This window comes from Heteronotia binoei, chromosome 20 (assembly GCF_032191835.1).
Source record: "Heteronotia binoei isolate CCM8104 ecotype False Entrance Well chromosome 20, APGP_CSIRO_Hbin_v1, whole genome shotgun sequence".
NCBI lineage: Eukaryota > Metazoa > Chordata > Lepidosauria > Squamata > Gekkonidae > Heteronotia > Heteronotia binoei.
The window spans coordinates 23,714,805-23,733,705 of NC_083242.1; the positions used below are offsets into that span (position 1 = coordinate 23,714,805).

At 45.8% G+C, this 18,901-nt stretch overlaps 1 protein-coding gene across 1 annotated transcript in view; it reads left to right on the top strand.

The window, feature by feature from the left end:
• MOSMO (modulator of smoothened) overlaps positions 1-18,901 on the top strand; it is a 62,691-nt gene that overhangs the window by 36,607 nt on the left and 7,183 nt on the right. Inside the window, exon 2 of the mRNA XM_060261046.1 lies at positions 15,243-15,455. Within this exon, the coding sequence (XP_060117029.1) occupies positions 15,243-15,455 (213 nt within the window). The remainder of the gene's footprint in view (positions 1-15,242; positions 15,456-18,901) is intronic.

Here is an 18,901-nt window from a genome sequence, read left to right on the forward strand (position 1 = left end):
AATCAAGAGTTGAAAACTTTTATTGCCACCTGGCTTGCCTCAGCCTTGGGTCTCCAAGATGGAGTAGCACCGCTTATAGACTCTGCTTATCGCCTGGGCTCCCTGAAACCCAATTCCAAAGACTTTCCTCGAGATATACTGATTGTGGTCCCTGATTCCAGGACCAGATCCGTAATATACCGTAAATCTCGTTCTGAGGAGTCCCTGCTCTACAGAGGAAAAAAGATCTTAGCGCTTGCCGACCTGTCGCCAGAGACCCTAGCCCACAGGAAGGAAATGAAACCCATTCTGGCTGCCCTGGCTGACCACAAGATCCGCTTTCGGTGGTCCTCCCCTACACAAATCTCCCTGGTCCATCAAGGCATACGCCTATCAGCCTCAGACTTCGCATCCGGTCGTGACCTCCTCAAGCAACTCAACATTGATATGTCTCCAACTACGGATCCAGACCAATCTACCGCAGCAAGTCGGCCCTACTCGTCTTCCTTACCCAGTTGGAAGAAACTACACTAATGCTGAACTCAAGACGGATTGTTACCTTGTGCCCAGCAGTTTGTTCAATTATGTTCCACTGAAACTTTTGTACTTTGTACTACTTTACTACCCAATATGAAGGGTTCGGTGTATTTTCACTCTCATTAATACTCTCTTGGGACAGTCGGGGAGCCCCTTCCTTGTGGCCCTCCACTGTCTGGTTTGGTTCACAGTCATAGCGTAAAGTTCTATTGTCTCACCCTAGAGACAATGAATGTTTTGGTTGTATTTGTGTTGTTATGGTTATTATGGTTCTTTTCTTTTTACAGGGAAGCAGACTATCTCATGTATAAGACCAGGAGGAAGCCCTACCCTTTTGTCCTTGACAACTTTTCAGGCAGTACTTACCTCTCTGGCCCTATTGGTTTGTCCACCGATTGTCAGCAGTTTCTATTGTTCTGGTTCTCACTCTTTTTCCAGATTTCGAGGAAGAATGGATCCTTCTTCGTCGCTACATTTTCGACTTCAACTTTCTACCAGACTGTGACTTTATATATTTGCACTCTACACCCTCCAGGTATCCTGGCAGCTACTGTCATAATTCGCGCTACCTTTAACTTTTTTGTTCTCACCTTGGCTTTTATATCGTTAGGCATTGGACCTTCCTGTTTACCGTTGTTATCTCTGATGCTCGGACTTTGGTTATGGCTCTCATCTCTTTACAGCCTTTTAACTCTGGTATGCAATGGGCATGTCGTGCCCCACCTTGTCCCCTTTATTGTAATTGTATGCTGTTACTCTTTCTGTATAACCAGATATCACAATGTCTGATTTAAAGTTGGTTTCACTTAACTGCAGAGGGCTTAACAATATTATTAAGGCAAAAAAAATCTCCTCAGCCCTTTCCAAGTTGCACCCTGACCTTCTTTTCTTACAAGAAACCCACATTAAGTCGTTAAACACCACTATTTTGCGTTCTAGATGGTTTCACACACAATACGCCGCAGCTGGGTCATCTAAGTCACGAGGGGTGGCGATTTTGCTCTCCAGACGTGTTCGGTTCGTGCTATCTGCTCAAGAGACCGACCCTCAGGGCAGGTACATTTTTATAAAAGGTATGCTCAACGACTCTCCGGTCACCTTAGTTTCACTCTACGCTCCTAACTCAGCCCAACTCACTTTTATCAACGAAACGCTTTCTAAACTAGCTTTCTTTCAAGAGGGCGCTGTCATTATAGGCGGTGATTTCAATTATATCGCTGACCCCCTGTGGGACAGGTCTTTTAACACACGCCCCCCTACGACTGCCCCCTCGTCTCAGTTGCTTCCCATACTGTCAAACTTCGACCTGTGTGACGTTTGGAGAATCAAAAACCCTGGTGTCAAGGACTATACTTACTTTTCCGCTGTGCATAATATTTTCACTAGGATCGATTATTTTCTTTTTTCCTCTTCCCTAATAAATAAAACATCCCACGCAGGCATAGGTCTCAGGACACTTTCAGACCACGCCTGGGTGGAATGCACTTTAACCTTGACTCCTTTAGAAAAACCTTCCTACGATTGGTCCTTAAATAGATCACTTTTATTGAATGAAGACTTCCGTACACAGATTGATCAAGAACTAAAATTTTATTTTGAGAATAACTCAGATTGTGGTGTCTCTCACGACATCGTTTGGGATGCCATGAAAGCGGTTATCCGGGGCAAATGTATCTCCTTGAACTCTGCCTGTAAAAAAAGGAAACTTGAACTTAGGCAATCAATATTGGACAATATTAAAAGTTTAGAGCAGAAACACAAAGCTACAGGATCCAAAAAAATTTTCCACAAACTCCTTCTCGAAAGGAAAAAACTTGACCTTATGGAAACCTCCACTATTAGGAAAAATTTACTGTTTTTAAAACAGAAACATTGGCACAGCCACCCTCGAGCCCTTAAAATACTGTCTTGGAAACTCAGAAAAGAGGTAACTGAAAGGCAGATCTTTTCCATTAAAGACCCTCAAGGTAATATACACTCCTCCAACCTGAAAATTCTACAGACTTTCCATCAATATTTTACTCAGTTGTATGCCTCATCCAACCCTCCTTCCGCTCTCATCGAAGAATTTTTACAGGGGCAGAACACTGTCGGTCAACTCTCTACTGACCATAAACTCTTTTTGGATTCCCCCATCACCCCTTTAGAATTAAATGCAGCCATCAAAGCCTCTAAACTAAACAAAACTCCAGGCAGAGATGGCCTACCATCAGAATTTTACAAAACTTTTGGTCCTTCCCTCACTCCTTACCTTACTACTGTATGCAATCACATTATGGATTCAGGCCACATGCCCCCCTCCTGGTCTCAAGCTAAGATAATACTCATACCGAAAAAAGACAGAGACCTTCTTAGTACCAAATCCTATCGACCCATTTCCTTACTCAATACAGACTACAAAATCTTCACTTCCGTTTTAACTGCTAGGCTCAACCGTATAATTGGCTCCTATATTCACCCCAACCAATCAGGCTTTATCCCAACCCGTGACATCACTGATAATACCAGACAAACGATTAATTTGATTCAATACTGTTCTTACCAACCCTACGAATCTTGTTTCCTCGCCCTTGATATTGAAAAGGCCTTTGACACGGTTGAACCCCAATTTCTAAGTAAAGTACTGCAGACCATGGGCTTTGGAGCGAAATTTATGACTACTATTAACTCCCTTTACTCTAGCCCCTCAGCTCTTCTATACATTAACGGCCAACACTCACCTATTTTTCCTTTAGAGAGAGGTACACGCCAAGGTTGCCCTCTCTCACCTTTGCTTTTTGCCTTGGCAATAGAACCCTTGGCGAATAAATTACGACAATCTCCTAACTTCCAAGGCATTATAGTTCATGACCACACTTATAAAATCAGCCTTTTCGCTGATGACATTGTCCTCTATATCTCTAATCCTTTACAATCCTTGCCGACTATTTCTGCCCTCCTATCAGAATTCGCTACATTATCAGGTCTCTGTGTCAATGACTCCAAATCAGTTCTTTATCCTATCAACTTACTACCTCCGACCTCCAAAGCTCTAGCCTCCGACTACCCTTTTCATTGGGTCCAAACCACATGGTCATATTTAGGCTTAAAAATTCCATTAAAATTCTCTGACCTGGTTAAAGTTAATTATACTTCCACTATGTCAGAGGTTTCTAAAACTCTTAAACAATGGGACACTCTACGTCTGTCCTGGCTGGAGAGAATACAGACCATTAAATCTTTTATTTTCCCTAAGCTTCTATACCTGTTCCGTGCTCTTCCAATCGAACTACCCCTACCGACTCTGAAAGCTTGGCAACACATAATGACAGCTTTTATATGGGGATACAAAAAACCCAGGATAAAGCTTTCCACTATTTGCAGATCTAAAAACAAAGGTGGAGTGGCCGTTCCAGATATTATTCGCTATTATAAAGCAACCATCTTGTCTCAATTTGTCAAAATCTTATATCGCCATCCTTCTCCCCCTTGGAAGCCTATAGAGGAGGCTCATTTTTCTCCCCTTAAATTTTACGAGCTCCTCTGGCTTAAGAAGTCTGAAAGACCTCCCTGGCAGTTTGTAAACCCCTTTCTCCGGGCTCTTCTATCTGTTTGGGACTCAGTACGTTCGTATCTAGCTCCTGGTCATTCCATTATTTCATCCTTTATAGGCCAGAAGTGGTTTCCCCCAGCTCAACCCCCTTCCTCCTTTAAAATCTGGAGGAACTCTTCTAAGATCTACCTTTTCGACCTCCTCTCTACCTCACGGCAACTCTTACCAAAAACTAAAATTGACCATAATTTGATTGCCTCCGCGCCATGGTTTGAATATTTCCAACTCCGACATTTGCTTCAGGACCCCAACATTCGTCAATCTCTCTCACGTCCTCTGACGGACTTCGAACACCTGATACTACACCTTCCTAAAACTCATTACACATTAAAAGGCCTCATTTCACGAATTTACCAAAGTCTCCTCTCTAAAACAGAAGACGTACTTCCTTCCTATACTACTCTCTGGCACAAAGACTGTAATATTTCTCTCTCTTCTGAACAATGGGACTCCATCTGGGCTAGCGAGACGTTACAATCCAACATCATCAACATCTCTCAACAAAATTACAAATTAATCGCCCGTTGGTACTTCACGCCCTACCAACTCTCTCACACCTCGCCCCAAGGTTCCTCTGATTGCTGGCGGAATTGTGGCCTTAAAGCATCTTATATTCACTGCTGGTGGGACTGCCCCAAACTCAAACCCTTTTGGTCCTCAGTCTGTGCCCATATCTCCTCCTTAACCAACGTTCTAATTCCAGCCACCCCGGAGGTAATCCTTCTTAATCACTGGCCTGGGTTACAACTTACCTCCTCCAAGAAATCCTTAATTACTAAACTATTGTCTGCAGCGAAATCATTGATAGCCCAAACTTGGAAAAGCCCTAATAAGTTGTCGCTTGATTCATGGGTACTCAAAATTTGGGAGCATATTGCTATGGATAGAATCCAAGCCTCACTAGATCAGTCAGATCCTCTTCGAGCCCATACTAACTACATTGCAACTTGGTTACCTGTTTTGGAGAAATTAGACAGTGACCCATTTTACATTAACCCTTCTACCAAATGTTCTATTTATAAAGACCTCTTGTTATATTAACCTTTCACTTAGTGACCATCTTCCCTATAGGATACCTAAGATCCCAAGTTAATACGCACACCTTGTGTTTATTTTCTTCCTGCTTTACCCCTTCCCGATAAAGTTGTGGTTATAATTATTATTTAAGTTGTTAGATATATATATGTATATGCAGTCACGCATCGATATACGTTTTCTTCATATCCACCCACGTTGCTTGGTTAATAGACATCAGAAGTGTTACACTGAAGACTTTTTCCAATGTTGTTACTTTTGTCTTTCCATGTTTGTATAATTTGAATTACTTCAATAAACGTTGGATTAAATTTAAAAAAAAAAAAAAAAAAAAAAAAAAAAACTATCGCAAAATTAAAAACAGCCCGCTGTGAACACTAAGTTCCCAGAGATCAGCACTTTTAGGATTTAGGCTTGCTTGAACAGGAAAGTCCTCTTTTCTCTTGAATTACTAATAATGTATTTAGGAAAGAGCCACGGCTGGTAGAGCTTCTGCTTGGCTTGCAGAAGGTCCCAGCATCACCAGTGAAAAGGATCAGGTGGTAGATGATGTGAAAGATCTCCAAGACCTTGAAGAGCCGCTGCCAGTCTGACTAGACAGTACTGACCTTGATGAGCCCAAAGAGCTGATTCAGTATAAGCAGGGGCGGCCCGACACCCCCATGGTGCCCTAGGCAGACTCGCTGCCTGGCGCCCCCCCCAAGCACCCCCACACCTCCCCCCCACGACTCTGCAGCTCCCCCTCCCCGCCGCGCCGCCTCCTCCTCCCTCCCATCGAACCCTTCCCCACCCCATGTCAATTTCAATGCCGGAACCAGCTATCTAAAGCCACCCCCCCCCCTCGACCGATCACTCAATTGCGGGTAAAATTGTGCTGCAGGGCCGCAAGGCGCTTACAGTCTCTCAGGACCAGCGTCCTGAAAGTGCGACCCCTGCTGCTGCTGACTCCTCCCTCCCCACGTCCTGAATGGAAGAGGAGTCAGCGGCAGCAGGATCAAGCTTTCAGGACGCTGGTCCTGACAGACTGTAAGCGCCTCCCGGCCTCGCGGCATGGTTTTACCCACTATTGAGTGATCAGTAGGAGAGGGGGGGCTTTAGATAGGCGGAACACGGCGCTAGAGCCGGTTCCGGCATTGAAATGGATGGGGGGGGGAGCCACGGGGGGAGGCAAAGGGAAGGGAATGGAGGGGCAGGCAGCAGTGGTGGTGGGCAGCAGTAGCAGCCAGCGGGCAGGGGAGGCAGGCAAACTAGGTGCTTGCTTGGGGCACTGGGAGGGGGGTGGGAAGCCCAATGAATTGCCCCCACCCTCCTGGTGCCCTAGGCAGCCACCTAGTTTGCCTAGTGGGTAAGCCCACCCTGAGTATATGCAGGGCTTCTTTTGTAGCAGGAACTCCTTTGCGTATTAGGCCATACACCCTTGATGTAGCCAATCCTCCAAGAGCTTTCAGGGCCTACTGTAAGCTCTTGGAGGATTGGCTACATCTCAGGTGTGTGGCCTAATATGCAGAGGAGTTCCTGCTACAAAAAAAGCCCTGAGTATAAGGCAACTTTATATGTTAAATGCGGGAGCCCTGCAACCCTCCCTTGGAAGTACATTCACTCCTGCTATTTCTGATGGCAGAAGCAAGTTTATTTATTATTTATTTATTTATATTTAGACTTATATCCCGCCCTTCTCACTGAAGTGTCTCAGGGCGGCTTACAACATAATAAATCACATAATTCAATTTAAAACATTTACAGATACAATTAAGACCATAATTAATAAAACAAGATAAAATAAAACCAGCGGTCTGTAAAAGCATTTTGTTCCATCCAAAGGATGTTCTCATTGTCAGTTAGGTGTTATAGGCCTGCCGGAAGAGGGCTGTCTTACAGGCCCTGCGGAACTGCCCTAGGTCCCGCAGGGCCCGCACCTCCTCTGGCAGCTGGTTCCACCAATAAGGTGCCGCTATTGAGAAGGCCCGATCCCTGGTGGATTTTAGACGGGCCTCCTTTGGCCCGGGGACTACCAGCAGGTTTTGTGAACCCGAGCGTAGTACTCTCTGGGGAACGTGTGGGGAGAGACGGTCCCTAAGGTAGGCAGGTCCTAGGCCATATAGGGCTTTAAAGGTAATGACCAACACCTTGTACTGGACTCGGAATATTACTGGCAGCCAGTGCAGATCCCGGAGCCCCGGCCGAATGTGCTCCCATCTTGGGAGCCCTAATAGCAGCCGGGCAGCAGCGTTCTGCACTAACTGCAGTTTCCGGGTCCGGCACAAGGGTAGCCCCATGTAGAGGGCATTACAGTAGTCCAACCTCGAGGTGACCGTAGCATGAATCACTGTTGCTAGGTCGTTGCGTTCCAAGAAGGGGGCCAACTGCCTCGCCCGCCTAAGGTGAAAAAAAGCGGACTTGGCAGTGGCTGCTATCTGAGCCTCCATCGTCAGAGAAGTTATGTGCATGGTGGGATTCATATGGGAGAGCAGTTTACCAGTGGCTTCCTTTGTGTTAATGAAGCAGCAGTACAGATTTGTGTTTAATGAGAGAGATGCTGACTGTATATTGCAGCTCTTGCTGACTGTTTATACACTCTGTTAAACTTTGAATGACCAAGGCAAGGAATTTTTGATAATCCAGTAAATAATCTAAGACTCTGGGTGCTGGGGGGTGGTGGTGGTGTCCTGTCGCTGGATTCCCCTTAGAGCAGAGCTGCCAGAGGGTCCTGTTAATCCTCCTGTAGAGCAGCAGCCATCCAGTAGGTTTAGACCACTCCCACCATCTGGGCCAAAGCAGCACATTGCCCAAGTGTGTTTCCTCCGTTTTTTTGCTTCATGCCCCCTTCAGAAGGGGCATTTGGACTGTTCAGTTAAAATCTGCATATCAAAGCAAAGCCTGGCAAGGTGGGAATCATGAGTCCCATTTTCGGGCAAGGTGGGACTCAGTCTCCCGTTTTAGTGCCAGCTGGAGATTCTGAAGCCTGTAGAGTCAGGGTCATGACCAGACTCGCCATTCCATCGTCGGACTTTACTTTGGCGCTATAACAGCGTACCTCGCAGTCTCACTGGATGGCTTCTATATGCGGCTTGTGGCTACCCCAGCCCCTCTTCCGCCTCAGTTCTTCCTTTTGAATTTTACTTCATGACTATGAAACACAAGGGGTGGGTGTAATATGGATTTCTCACTACTAGTCTCTTCGGGGGTTTTGTTTTCAGATGGATATAAACTCAGTTTGTAGGTAGGGGACTACAGCAGCTTTGATAGTTTTCCCAATATGCTGGCACCAGAGAACTTTAAAGTAAACCACAGAAATTTATTAACGTACACACACCGTCTTCAACTGGGAATTATATACATGGGCTATATTGTATCTCAAGCAATTAACAATTTCTTCTTAGTTCAGTCTTTATAATATCTAGTTCACTTAGGTCTCTCAGGTTTCACAGATCATACAGATTTCACTCTCCAACACTATTCTGGGTTGGCCTCTTGGGTATAATGTGCCAAGTCCCTTAATTCGACTGGTATCTCTTCTCCCAGCCCTTCAGACTTCTAGACCCACATCTTTCCCTCAACCACCTCTTTAGCTCTTAAGAGACGTGTATCTGTGTCTGTGACCTCTCAGGTCTTTTACTGTGACTCTTCTCTAGTCACACACAGCCCCGTGGCTGTCTAAATAGAGTGAACAGTGAGCTTTGCTTCTCTCGAAGACTCTCCTCAGCTCCTGTCTCAGCTCCTTCTCAGACCAACTGCTCTCTTCAGCAGTGTCCCTCAGACTCTGTCTGTCACTAACTGCCCTCAGCCGTTAGCTGTCAATCACCTCTGAGAGTTCCAAGCACTCTGGCTCCCATCCTCAGGTCACCTGACGCAGGCTCTATGCGTCCTTAGTTTTCTTGTTAACCCGTTCATTACCATCACAGGCGCCTTTAAATGGAGAGCCAGTTTGGTGTAGTGGTTAAGTGTGCGGACTCTTATCTGGGAGAACTGGGTTTGATTCCCCACTCCTCCACTTGCACCTGCTGGCATGGCCTTGGGTCAGCCATAGCTCTGGCAGAGGTTGTCCTTGAAAGGGCAGCTGCTGTGAGAGCCCTCTCCAGCCCCACCCACCTCACAGGGCATCTGTTGTGGGGGAGGAAGGTAAAGGAGATTGTGAGCCGCTCTGAGACTCTTCGGAGTGGAGGGCGGGATATAAATCTAATATCTTCTTCCCATCAACAGTTCTCTATGGTAGGTTTAGACAGATACCTCTCCAAAATAGATTATGCCCATGTGAATTAGGAGTCCTTGATTCTACATCCCATATTATCTTAGAATGTCCTCTCCTGGCCTCACAGAGTAGACAATTTTTATCTGAATATCTCCAACAGAATGCATTTACTGAAAGGAAAATTCTGTCCTACCTTTTAGAATACGTTAATCCCCATATTACTACATGTGTTACGAACTTCTTAGTAGAAGCCTATAAAAATTAAATCTTAGCATACGACTATTTTAATTGCTGGGTGTCTACTTTTGATCAGTATTATTGGCTGCTATTTTAATTGATTGTTTATGTATTGTTCTTACTATATTTCAGGCCTTTGTACCTACTTTTGATTGTGAATCATTATTGCTCTTATGCCAATAAAGGTCTGAACTATAAAGACCAGCTTCTGACATATGCAACTAGTTAGGCTAGCTGGGGAACCAAGCACATTGCTGATGTTGGCATAACGTTTTGAGGCAGGCTGGGGACTGAGCCCAGGTCTTCCCCAGTTAGACCTGCAGATCATTATGCCGTACACAGGAATGGGCTGCATGTCTAACTTTGGGAGACCTGGGCTCAGTCCCAGCCTGCCACAAAATTTACTGACTGGTTGTGGGCCAGTCATTGTCAGTTTCGCTTACCTTCCAGGGCTGTTGTAAGGCTAAAACGGGAAGGGGTGAGCAGAGGAAAATACTATTCACTGCTGAGGACTTTGACTTGTACAAAAGGCAGGATAGATGTGAGTGACTGCAACGTACAGGAGTAGGAGTGGACTCTCTCCCTGGCTCCAGCAGTGTCAACAGCAGGCATCCCTTTGGTTAGCAGCCTGGCGCTGGGGATGGGGAATAGTTTCCTCCCAGGAAAACCACGCAGGATAAAGCTTGACTTTATTTCCCCTCCACTGCGGCTCCTAGAAGTTCCATCTTCCTGGCTGCTCTTTTCATTCATGCATTTTTAAAAGGCACAAACCTCTCGGGGTTGCATTGAGAATTCTCCAGGCTGACAAAAGTTACTGTGCATTTTAAGAGGTTAATAAGGTCGCTGTCGGCTCTTAGCAGTGCCAAAGGCAAATCGGAGCACTTCAAATGGAGTGATTCACTCAGTTCGGTGTCTTTCTCTCCCCCACCCCGCCAAGCTGATCTAGTGACATCATTGATGTTTTATTTTTGCATAGCCTGAGTGTTATAACCATGTGAGGCTTTTGGGTTTAAAGGTTTTTTATCTCTCCCTCCTCAGTTACTCCCACTTACACCAAGTCTGGCCTGCAGGCATCTGACACTGGTCCAGAGGGCCCTCTTACTGATCCTCAAAAAATTTGGAGTGGGGGAAGTACATAGAAAGTGGTTGTGGGAGGCAGGAAAACCCTGGCCCCTGAACACACACCTCTGCCTGCAGCTTGATGGATCCAAGCTGCTAATAAACTCTGTTTATTGATGTAAAATACTTATGCATAAGATTATGCATGGGATGGAGAAAGTAGAGAAAGAAGTCCTTTTCTCCCTTTCTCACAATACAAGAACTCGTGGGCATTCAATGAAATTGCTGAGCAGTCAGGTTAAAACGGATAAAAGGAAGTCCTTCTTCACCCAAAGGGTGATTAACAAGTGGAATTCACTGCCACAGGAGGTGGTGGCGGCCACAAGCATAGCCAGCTTCAAGAAAGGGTTAGATAAAAATATGGAGCACAGGTCCATCAGTGGCTATTAGCCACAGCGTGTGTATATATAAAATTTTTTGCCACTGTGTGACACAGAGTGTTGGACTGGATGGGCCATTGGCCTGATCCAACATGGCTTCTCTTATGTTCTTATGTGACACAGAGTGTTGGACTGGATGGGCCATTGGCCTGATCCAACATGGCTTCTCTTATGTTCTTATGTGACACAGAGTGTTGGACTGGATGGGCCATTGGCCTGATCCAACATGGCTTCTCTTATGTTCTTATATGCAGGGCTATTTTCCGCCTGGGGGAATGCAGTGGAACGGAGCTCCAGAACCTCTTCATTGAAAGAAAATTCTCAAAAAAATGTTTAAACATTTAGAAGGGGCACTGGGGGAGCATGGTATATCTTCTGATATCACAAAATATTAAAATAAAATTTAAAACATAAGATTTAAACTAGGGGGTGCCCGAGTAGCAGCTGCAGGCAATTGTGGAAGCAGCCAGGCAGTACAGGGGATACGTTGCTTTTGCCAGTGTCTATTAGTATTGTTTATAAAACTTCTTTATTGTTTATAAAAATTACTGGACCTCCCTTAGCAGTCCTTGATCCAACAACATGATTGCTTCAATGTCATGATTCAGCGTTAGACACAAAAGCAGCAAGACCTTAAAAAAAGAACTGAGGAAGTTGGTAACCTGTCTAAAGTTTGGAAACGGTTTTAAAGTAGAGGTAAGTCCATAGTGCATGAAAATAGTATTGTTTCAAAGAATCCCATGTGTTTCTCCTTCATTCCCCTCTGGAGAGTTCCAGCACCTCTTTTTCCAGAAAAAAAGGCTTATTTGCCACCTTTGTCACCAACCGCACTGCATGCACCCGTTGTGAGCAGCGCTTCCATGTGTCAAATCTGTCTGTAACTCTGGCTCAGTCGAAGAGCACTCTGGGTAGAACCAAAGTATATTCAAATGCTGCTAGCTCATACCTTTCCTACCCCTCCCTTCCTGTAGTGAGTGGCCTTGCTTTGAAATGAAAAGATGTGAAAGTCTTATCTGTGCCTTCTCAGGGCTGGCTCTCGGAAGGGAGTCAGGAGCCCACTACGATCAAGGCCATGCAAGCCTGAGAACAAATTGGTAACATCAATGTGTGAATGTTCCCTGCATAATCCTCCCCCTTTAGGAATCCCTTTGAAGTGTCCCTTATATGCAATGTATCTACAGTTTATTCTTTAGTCTTTTCAATGCTGGCCTAGCCTCAAGTAACAGTATCAATAAAGTAGTTTCTTTGTATCAATAATGACTCCTTATTGAATCTGCCGACTTGACACCGTGATGGCAATCGGAGCTGTTCCTTCAGGCCAGTGGTTGAGGCAGGGAGCATTTACCAGTTGGCCTCCCTGTTGCAGCCTTGGATGCCAGGACACCATCAGCGATTACATAGCCCAGTTATGGCCCCACCATCCCCAGATTAGGCATTAATACGACAACCACCGCAATGATTGGAATAAACGTTAATTTAAATTGTTTTAACTTTTAGTATCTGATATTTATTGTACTTGTTTTAACATGTTGATGTAATTTGCCCAGAGTCCGTTTTCAGGAAGGGCAGGATGTAAATATAAATAAATAAAATGGCAGCACATGTTCTTGGGGGGGGGGGGAAGGGAGTGACTCACACTGGGAACAAGCAGTGCAGTTCTGGAATAGTTATATGGGGGCACACTGCGTGGGTACAGGGCAGTGCAGAATACATGAGGCTCTGTGCATACTATAGGGGTACAGGGCACTGCAGAAGAAGCTGCATCAAGCAGCTATAAGGTGATTAAAAAAAAAAACCCACCCTTACAGAACTAGGTCTTATATCCAAGTTACGTATATTCTTCCCTCTGAAATGATAAAGACCAGGAATGCACTGTCATTCCATAAACCCATTCAAAAAGCCTTCAAGATGTCCAGGATAGTGTTCTAGCCCAGGGGTCCCCAACATGGCGCCTGCTGACACTTTTCCTGATGCCCTTCAGATGTTTAAGGGGGTGGGGGGGGGTTGCTCAGCAAGGCTTCTGACTAGGAACTGGGGATCTGGTCAGCTGCACAGAGTTTCATTGTGTGGCTGAAAGTAAGCCCCAGCCACCATTTTGTGGCTGGCTCTGGCCTCCTGTGGCAGCGGTTTTGTTGCTTTGCCCACCACTCTTGTGTCAGAATTCCAAAGGTGCCCTCAGGCTCAGAAAGGTTGGGGACCCCTGTTCTAGCCTCACCTTCTCTCCACTGTATTAATTGCAAGATATTTCTGATATGGGGGAGCATCCAAAAATACAGTTCCCCTCTACAGTCTGAAGTGAAGCAGTCCTGTAAATGGTGTGCCTTATTGGATTTCTCCCCCACCCCCCACCATGCATTTGCAGCCATGAAGTTACAGTCTGAAAAGAGAGGTCAACGTTCAGAGTCAGCAGTGTTTCTACCCCTTAAAAATGGCCTCTTGCTTCCAAGCTCACCCTCTCCTTCCCTAGGCCTCTCCAGGGGCCATTTTCTCATGCATTTCTCTCTTATTCCCCTCCATATCTTGTTCTCACCCAAGCCTCTTGTAAATTAGTTGCTGATGTCTTTCTGAGCAAACATTTTTTCCTCCTACGTAAGGGATGATGACCCCCCCAGCCTGCACACACCCACACACCCACACAGAGCCTCTGGAGTGAATGTCGTTCTGTGTCAAGAGTCAGCTTCCTTGGGTTGTGGATCAGAACAAAACAGCTTTTGAGAGAAAGAAGCCTAAGCTTTCCAACCACAGGAAAGTAGGGCAGAAATAGCAACCAAGTTTAATATTTGTGGGTTCACAGTTAGCGGGGAAGCTGGTCTTCTCATGTAATTGGCATCGAGTTATAAAATCATTTGCAACTTGGAAGCCCTAACCAAAGCTCCTTCAATGCTAGAATTCTTTGCTTTAATTAACAGGAAACATCTGAAACCTTCTTTTTGGTCTTCCCTCGCACTGCACACGTGTTAATTTTTGGTTCCTTCCTCTCCGCCCCCCCCCCCCCCGGACAATGCTTTTTCAGTGTCAAATAAAGAAAAGTCAGAGAATATGGCTATGTAATTAATAATTTGAACCTAATTTTCTGCAAAACAAAGACTCTGCATGATGGCAGATTGCCAGGATGCTTTAGCGTTTGCTCCTCCATTTTGTGTTCTCAGCAGTGACAGGTGACCTTTCCCATTTGTCTGCATCTCTGTAGCACTCCACTGTAGGTCTTGTGCCTTGGAAAGAGTCTGAAATTAACTTTTGTATGCCTTCTTTAAAAGAGTGAACTTTCAAGAGGTTCCTCCCCTGGCTCTTAGGGACATCCACAGCAAAATCCTACTATCTCTCTAGCTGCTCATTAACAGGCAACCATATCTCACTAGCCTTAAATCCAGCTTTGTGGGGAGAGCATGCCAGATTTCGTACAAATGGCATTGAGGCTGCAGAAGAGGCGTTGCCTTGCCTTAGATTACCAGCAGGGCAGTCTTCCATCACATGGAGCGCAGGGGGAAGGTAGCACAGGTGATGGACCTGCGGTATCCCCATTAATGGAATCTCCAGGTTTGGGGGCAGTCCCCGGAGGCCAGTTCCTAAAGGGTAACGGTGGTCGAGGGCTCTTAACATTCTCTCCTTGTGAGCTTCCAGCTTCCGATAGCATGGCCACAAGTTGCCGCTGATCTGCAATCTGTGACCTTCTCATGCGGGGTGACGTGATAGAGGTTTACAAGATTATGCATGGGATGGAGAAAGTAGAGAAAGAAGTCCTTTTCTCCCTTTCTCACAATGCAAGAACTCATGGGCATTCGATGAAATTGCTGAGCAGTCAGGTTAAAACAGATAGAAGGAAGTACTTCTTCACCCAAAGGGTGATTAACATGTGGAATTCACTGCCACAGGAGGTGGTGGTAGCTACAAGCATAGCCAGCTTCAAGAGAGGGTTAGATAAAAATATGGAGCGGAGGTCCACCAGTGGCTATTGGCCACAGTGTATTTATATATAAGAGAACATAAGAGAAGTCATATATATATTTTTGGCCACTGTGTGACACAGAGTGTTGGACTGGATGGGCCGTTGGCCTGATCCAACATGACTTCTCTTATGTTCATTTCTCAATGAGGAAGGGGGATATGGGCCCATCCCCGGCTCTCCTCCCCCTCCCTCAATCAGTTGATGGTTGTCTTGTGTGTGTCATTGCAGGTGCTCTCACCGTTGGCCTTGTGCGACAGTGTCAAACCATCCACGGACGTGACAGGACCTGCATTCCTCCCCGGTTGCCCCCGGAGTGGATCACCACCTTATTTTTCATCATCATGGGCATAATTTCACTGACTGTCACGTGTGGCTTGTTAGTGGCTTCCCACTGGCGAAGAGAAGCGACCAAGTACGCCCGCTGGATAGCGTTCACTGGAAGTAAGTGTGACTTCCTGGCTTGTTGAGGAGGCCCACCTGTCGGCTTGGCAAGTGGACACCTTCCTCTCAAAAAAGAGACTTGTGAAGGGGTAGCCAGAATGATCGAGGGATCAGAGTTCCTTCCCTACAGGGAAAGGCTAAGAGTTCAGGCTGGAATGCGTTGTTCTTCCTTTCCATCTTAAGGCTAAGGCTTTTTGACTTGAGTCCACCTTAGAGACCAACAAGATCTTCAGGGTATAAGCTTTCGAGACTCAAAAGCACCTTTGTTTTAAAAAGAATTTTGTTCTTTTTTAAATTGGGTCCTTTTGATAAAGACAAGAAACCTGCATCTACGGCAGATCAGGCAGCTAGCACTATACCTATCCTCCCAAGATTTGGCTACAGGGATCCATGCAATGGTCACTTCCAGGCTGGACTACTGTAACTCGCTCTACGCTGGCTTGCCCCTGAAACTGATCCAGAAACTGCAGCGGGTGCAGAATGCGGCAGCTTGCCTGCTGACTGCATCACTTATACGGGTGAGCATACGGCTGGCGCTCCGCAACCTGCACTGGCTGCCTATAGAATACAGGATCCATTTCAAGGTGTTAGTTTTGACTTTTAAAGCCTTATGCAGCCTGGGACCAACATACCTATGGGACCAATCTCCTTCCATATACGCACCGGAGGTCGCTTTGTTCGGCCTCCCAGGATTTTCTGATAATTCCCAGCCCAAGGGATGTCCGTCTTGCCTCTACCAGGGCCAGGACTTTTTCTGTCCTGGCCCCGACCTGGTAGAATCCGCTCCCTATGGAGATCCGGGCCTTACCTGGCTTTCTGGCCTTTCGTGGGCCTGTAAAACAGAGCTGTTCCGCCAGGTCTTTGGATGAGGCAGCGGGCATCTATCTACCTATTAGATCGGTTGGCCTCCCCCTATGCCCTCATGGCCCGCTGCACCACTATATTGTGGAGCTATACTATCTTGCTTTATATCACCTTGCTGAACTAATCTATTGCTCTTTACTGAATGTTGAAATTGTTTTTATTATGATTTTATTGTGGTTTTAATTCAAATTGTTGTACTCCACTCTGAGCCTCCCAAAAGGGGGAAGGGGCGGAATAGAAATAAACTAATAATAATGATGATAATTGACTATTAATGTGTGACTGGAATATGCCAAATGTGGGTTGATGAAAATGTTAGTCACGGTTTCCTTTTTACCTTTCCAATTAAAACTTCTCCAACACCCCTGTGAGATGGTTTAGGCTGAGACTGAGACTTGCTGGCCCAAGGTCACCCAGCAGATTTCAAGGCACAGGGATTTGAACCTATGGTTCCCAGATTTTGTTGCAACCACTACACCACACTGTCTTTCTGGCTCCCCCCAAGTTGACTGGGGGGGGGGCATGGTAGAGGCTTATAAAATTATTCATGTTATGGAGAGAGAGAGAAATTTCTACTCCCATAATTCTACATCTCAATGCACTTGATGGACTTCATATGTAGGACAGACAAAAGGAAGTCCACCTTTACATTCCTTTGGCCCTGACCCTGATAGCCCTGGCTAGCCTGATCTCTTCAGAACTCAGAAGCTAAGCAGGGTCTGCCTGGGGAGAGCACCAAGGAAAACCAGGGGTGTGACACGGAGGCAGGCAATGGCAGACCACGTCTTGCCTTGAAACTCTTAGTCAGGGGTGTCGAACTCATTTGTTATGAGGGCCGGATTTGACATAAATGAGACTGTTGGGCTGGGCCATGTGTGTCATAAAATATAATGCCAGATAGTGGACATATAAACTGTATAAAGGGGACGCGGACAAACAATTTTTTTCTTACTTAAAACATTAGCACTCTTGCAATATTTTGTTTTATGATGTCATCTCTTGCTATGAATTATTGCATCAAACTGCAGACAATGTCTGTGCTGTACCAATCTTGAATATGCTGTTCAAGTGTTGTTCAAGTGTGCACATCTATAAGTTGCAAACCTACTTTTGATTTATTGACATTCATTACAAAGATCTCATAGTCAATGCTTTGAGCCTCAGACCCAGAGGAAAACATGAAGCGGCTGAGTATTGTGAGCTTTTGTACATAAGTTGCTTCATGTGCTGGTCAAGATTATGTGAAGGTACCATGTCACAGACTGAGGGCTATGTGCTTGTCTGTAAAACTATAGTCTTCTCCAGAAAAATAACTACAACTCCTATGTGGCTGTACAAGAACAGAGACAGTCATGTGCAATAATTAGTATCAGCCTACTATCTGGGATGTCTAAATTCAAGATCCCCAATCAAAGGAAAATGTGAAAGAAAAATCAATGGAAATTTCCTGGGTAAACCTGGGCTAGACCATACACTCAGCCTAATGCTAGTTTGTTATTTCTCTTCTAAATAGTTCACATACTTTCCTATTGAGAAAGACTGGAGGGCATGAATACAATGAAAAAAAATGGGGGGAACCCAGCTGCACCCATAAAACCCCCAACAAATCTCCCTCCCTGTCTCTCTCTCTCTCTTTGTAGCAAGGCAAAAAGTTCATACCTTCAATAAAACCTCACTAGTCTTAAAAGTGCTCTTTGTATTTCTCCTGATGGTGAGGACTGGGCAAAGGTAGCTCTGTCTCTTTCCTTCCTTCCCCCAGGACACAAGGAGAGGGAGGAGCCTCAGCCAGGAAGGAAGAGGGACTGTGCTCAGTAGCTCTGCAGGGTGATTAATTGAATCTGGCAAACTTAATCACCCAGCAGAGCTATAGGGCTAGGCTCTTTCATTGACTGAGGTTCCTCCTCTTTCCTCCTCCCTTTAGGAAAAGGGAAGTGGGGGGGGGGAGAGAAGGAGCCATGAAAGGCTGCTTTGCTGACTGACTGATCGCTGGAGAGAAATGCAAAATGGCGACCGAACACAGCAGGCAAAGGAGAATGAAACAGACCACAGCCAGTTGCTGGAGGGCCTGATTGGAGCCTTCTGCGGGGCCGGATCCGACCCGCGTGCCGCATGTTTGACACCCCTGCTCTAAGGTGTCGCCGTAAGTCATCTGTGACTTGATGACACTTTCCGCCACCACCTTTACACAACACATAATTTGCTTATGGAATTCACTGCTGCAAGATATATTGATGGCCATTCGCATGGATGGCTCTAAAACAGGGGTGGCCAACGGTAGCTCTCCAGATGTTTTTTTTGCCTACCATTGGCCATGCTGGCAGGGGCTGATGGGAGTTGTAGGCAAAAAAAAATCTGGAGAGCTACCGTTGCCCACCCCTGCTCTAAAAGGAGCTTAGCCGAATTTATGGACTCCTACTTCTGTCAACAGCTCATAGACCAGATCGTTAAGTAGAGCTCCATTCAGAGGTCCTCCCAGTTAGTGTTTTTCCTGTGTGCCTCTCCAGCAGCAGTTGGGGGGCTGCTGTAGGAAAAGAGGATGCTGGACCAAATGGGCCTTTGAGAATAATGCTCCCCCCCCCCCA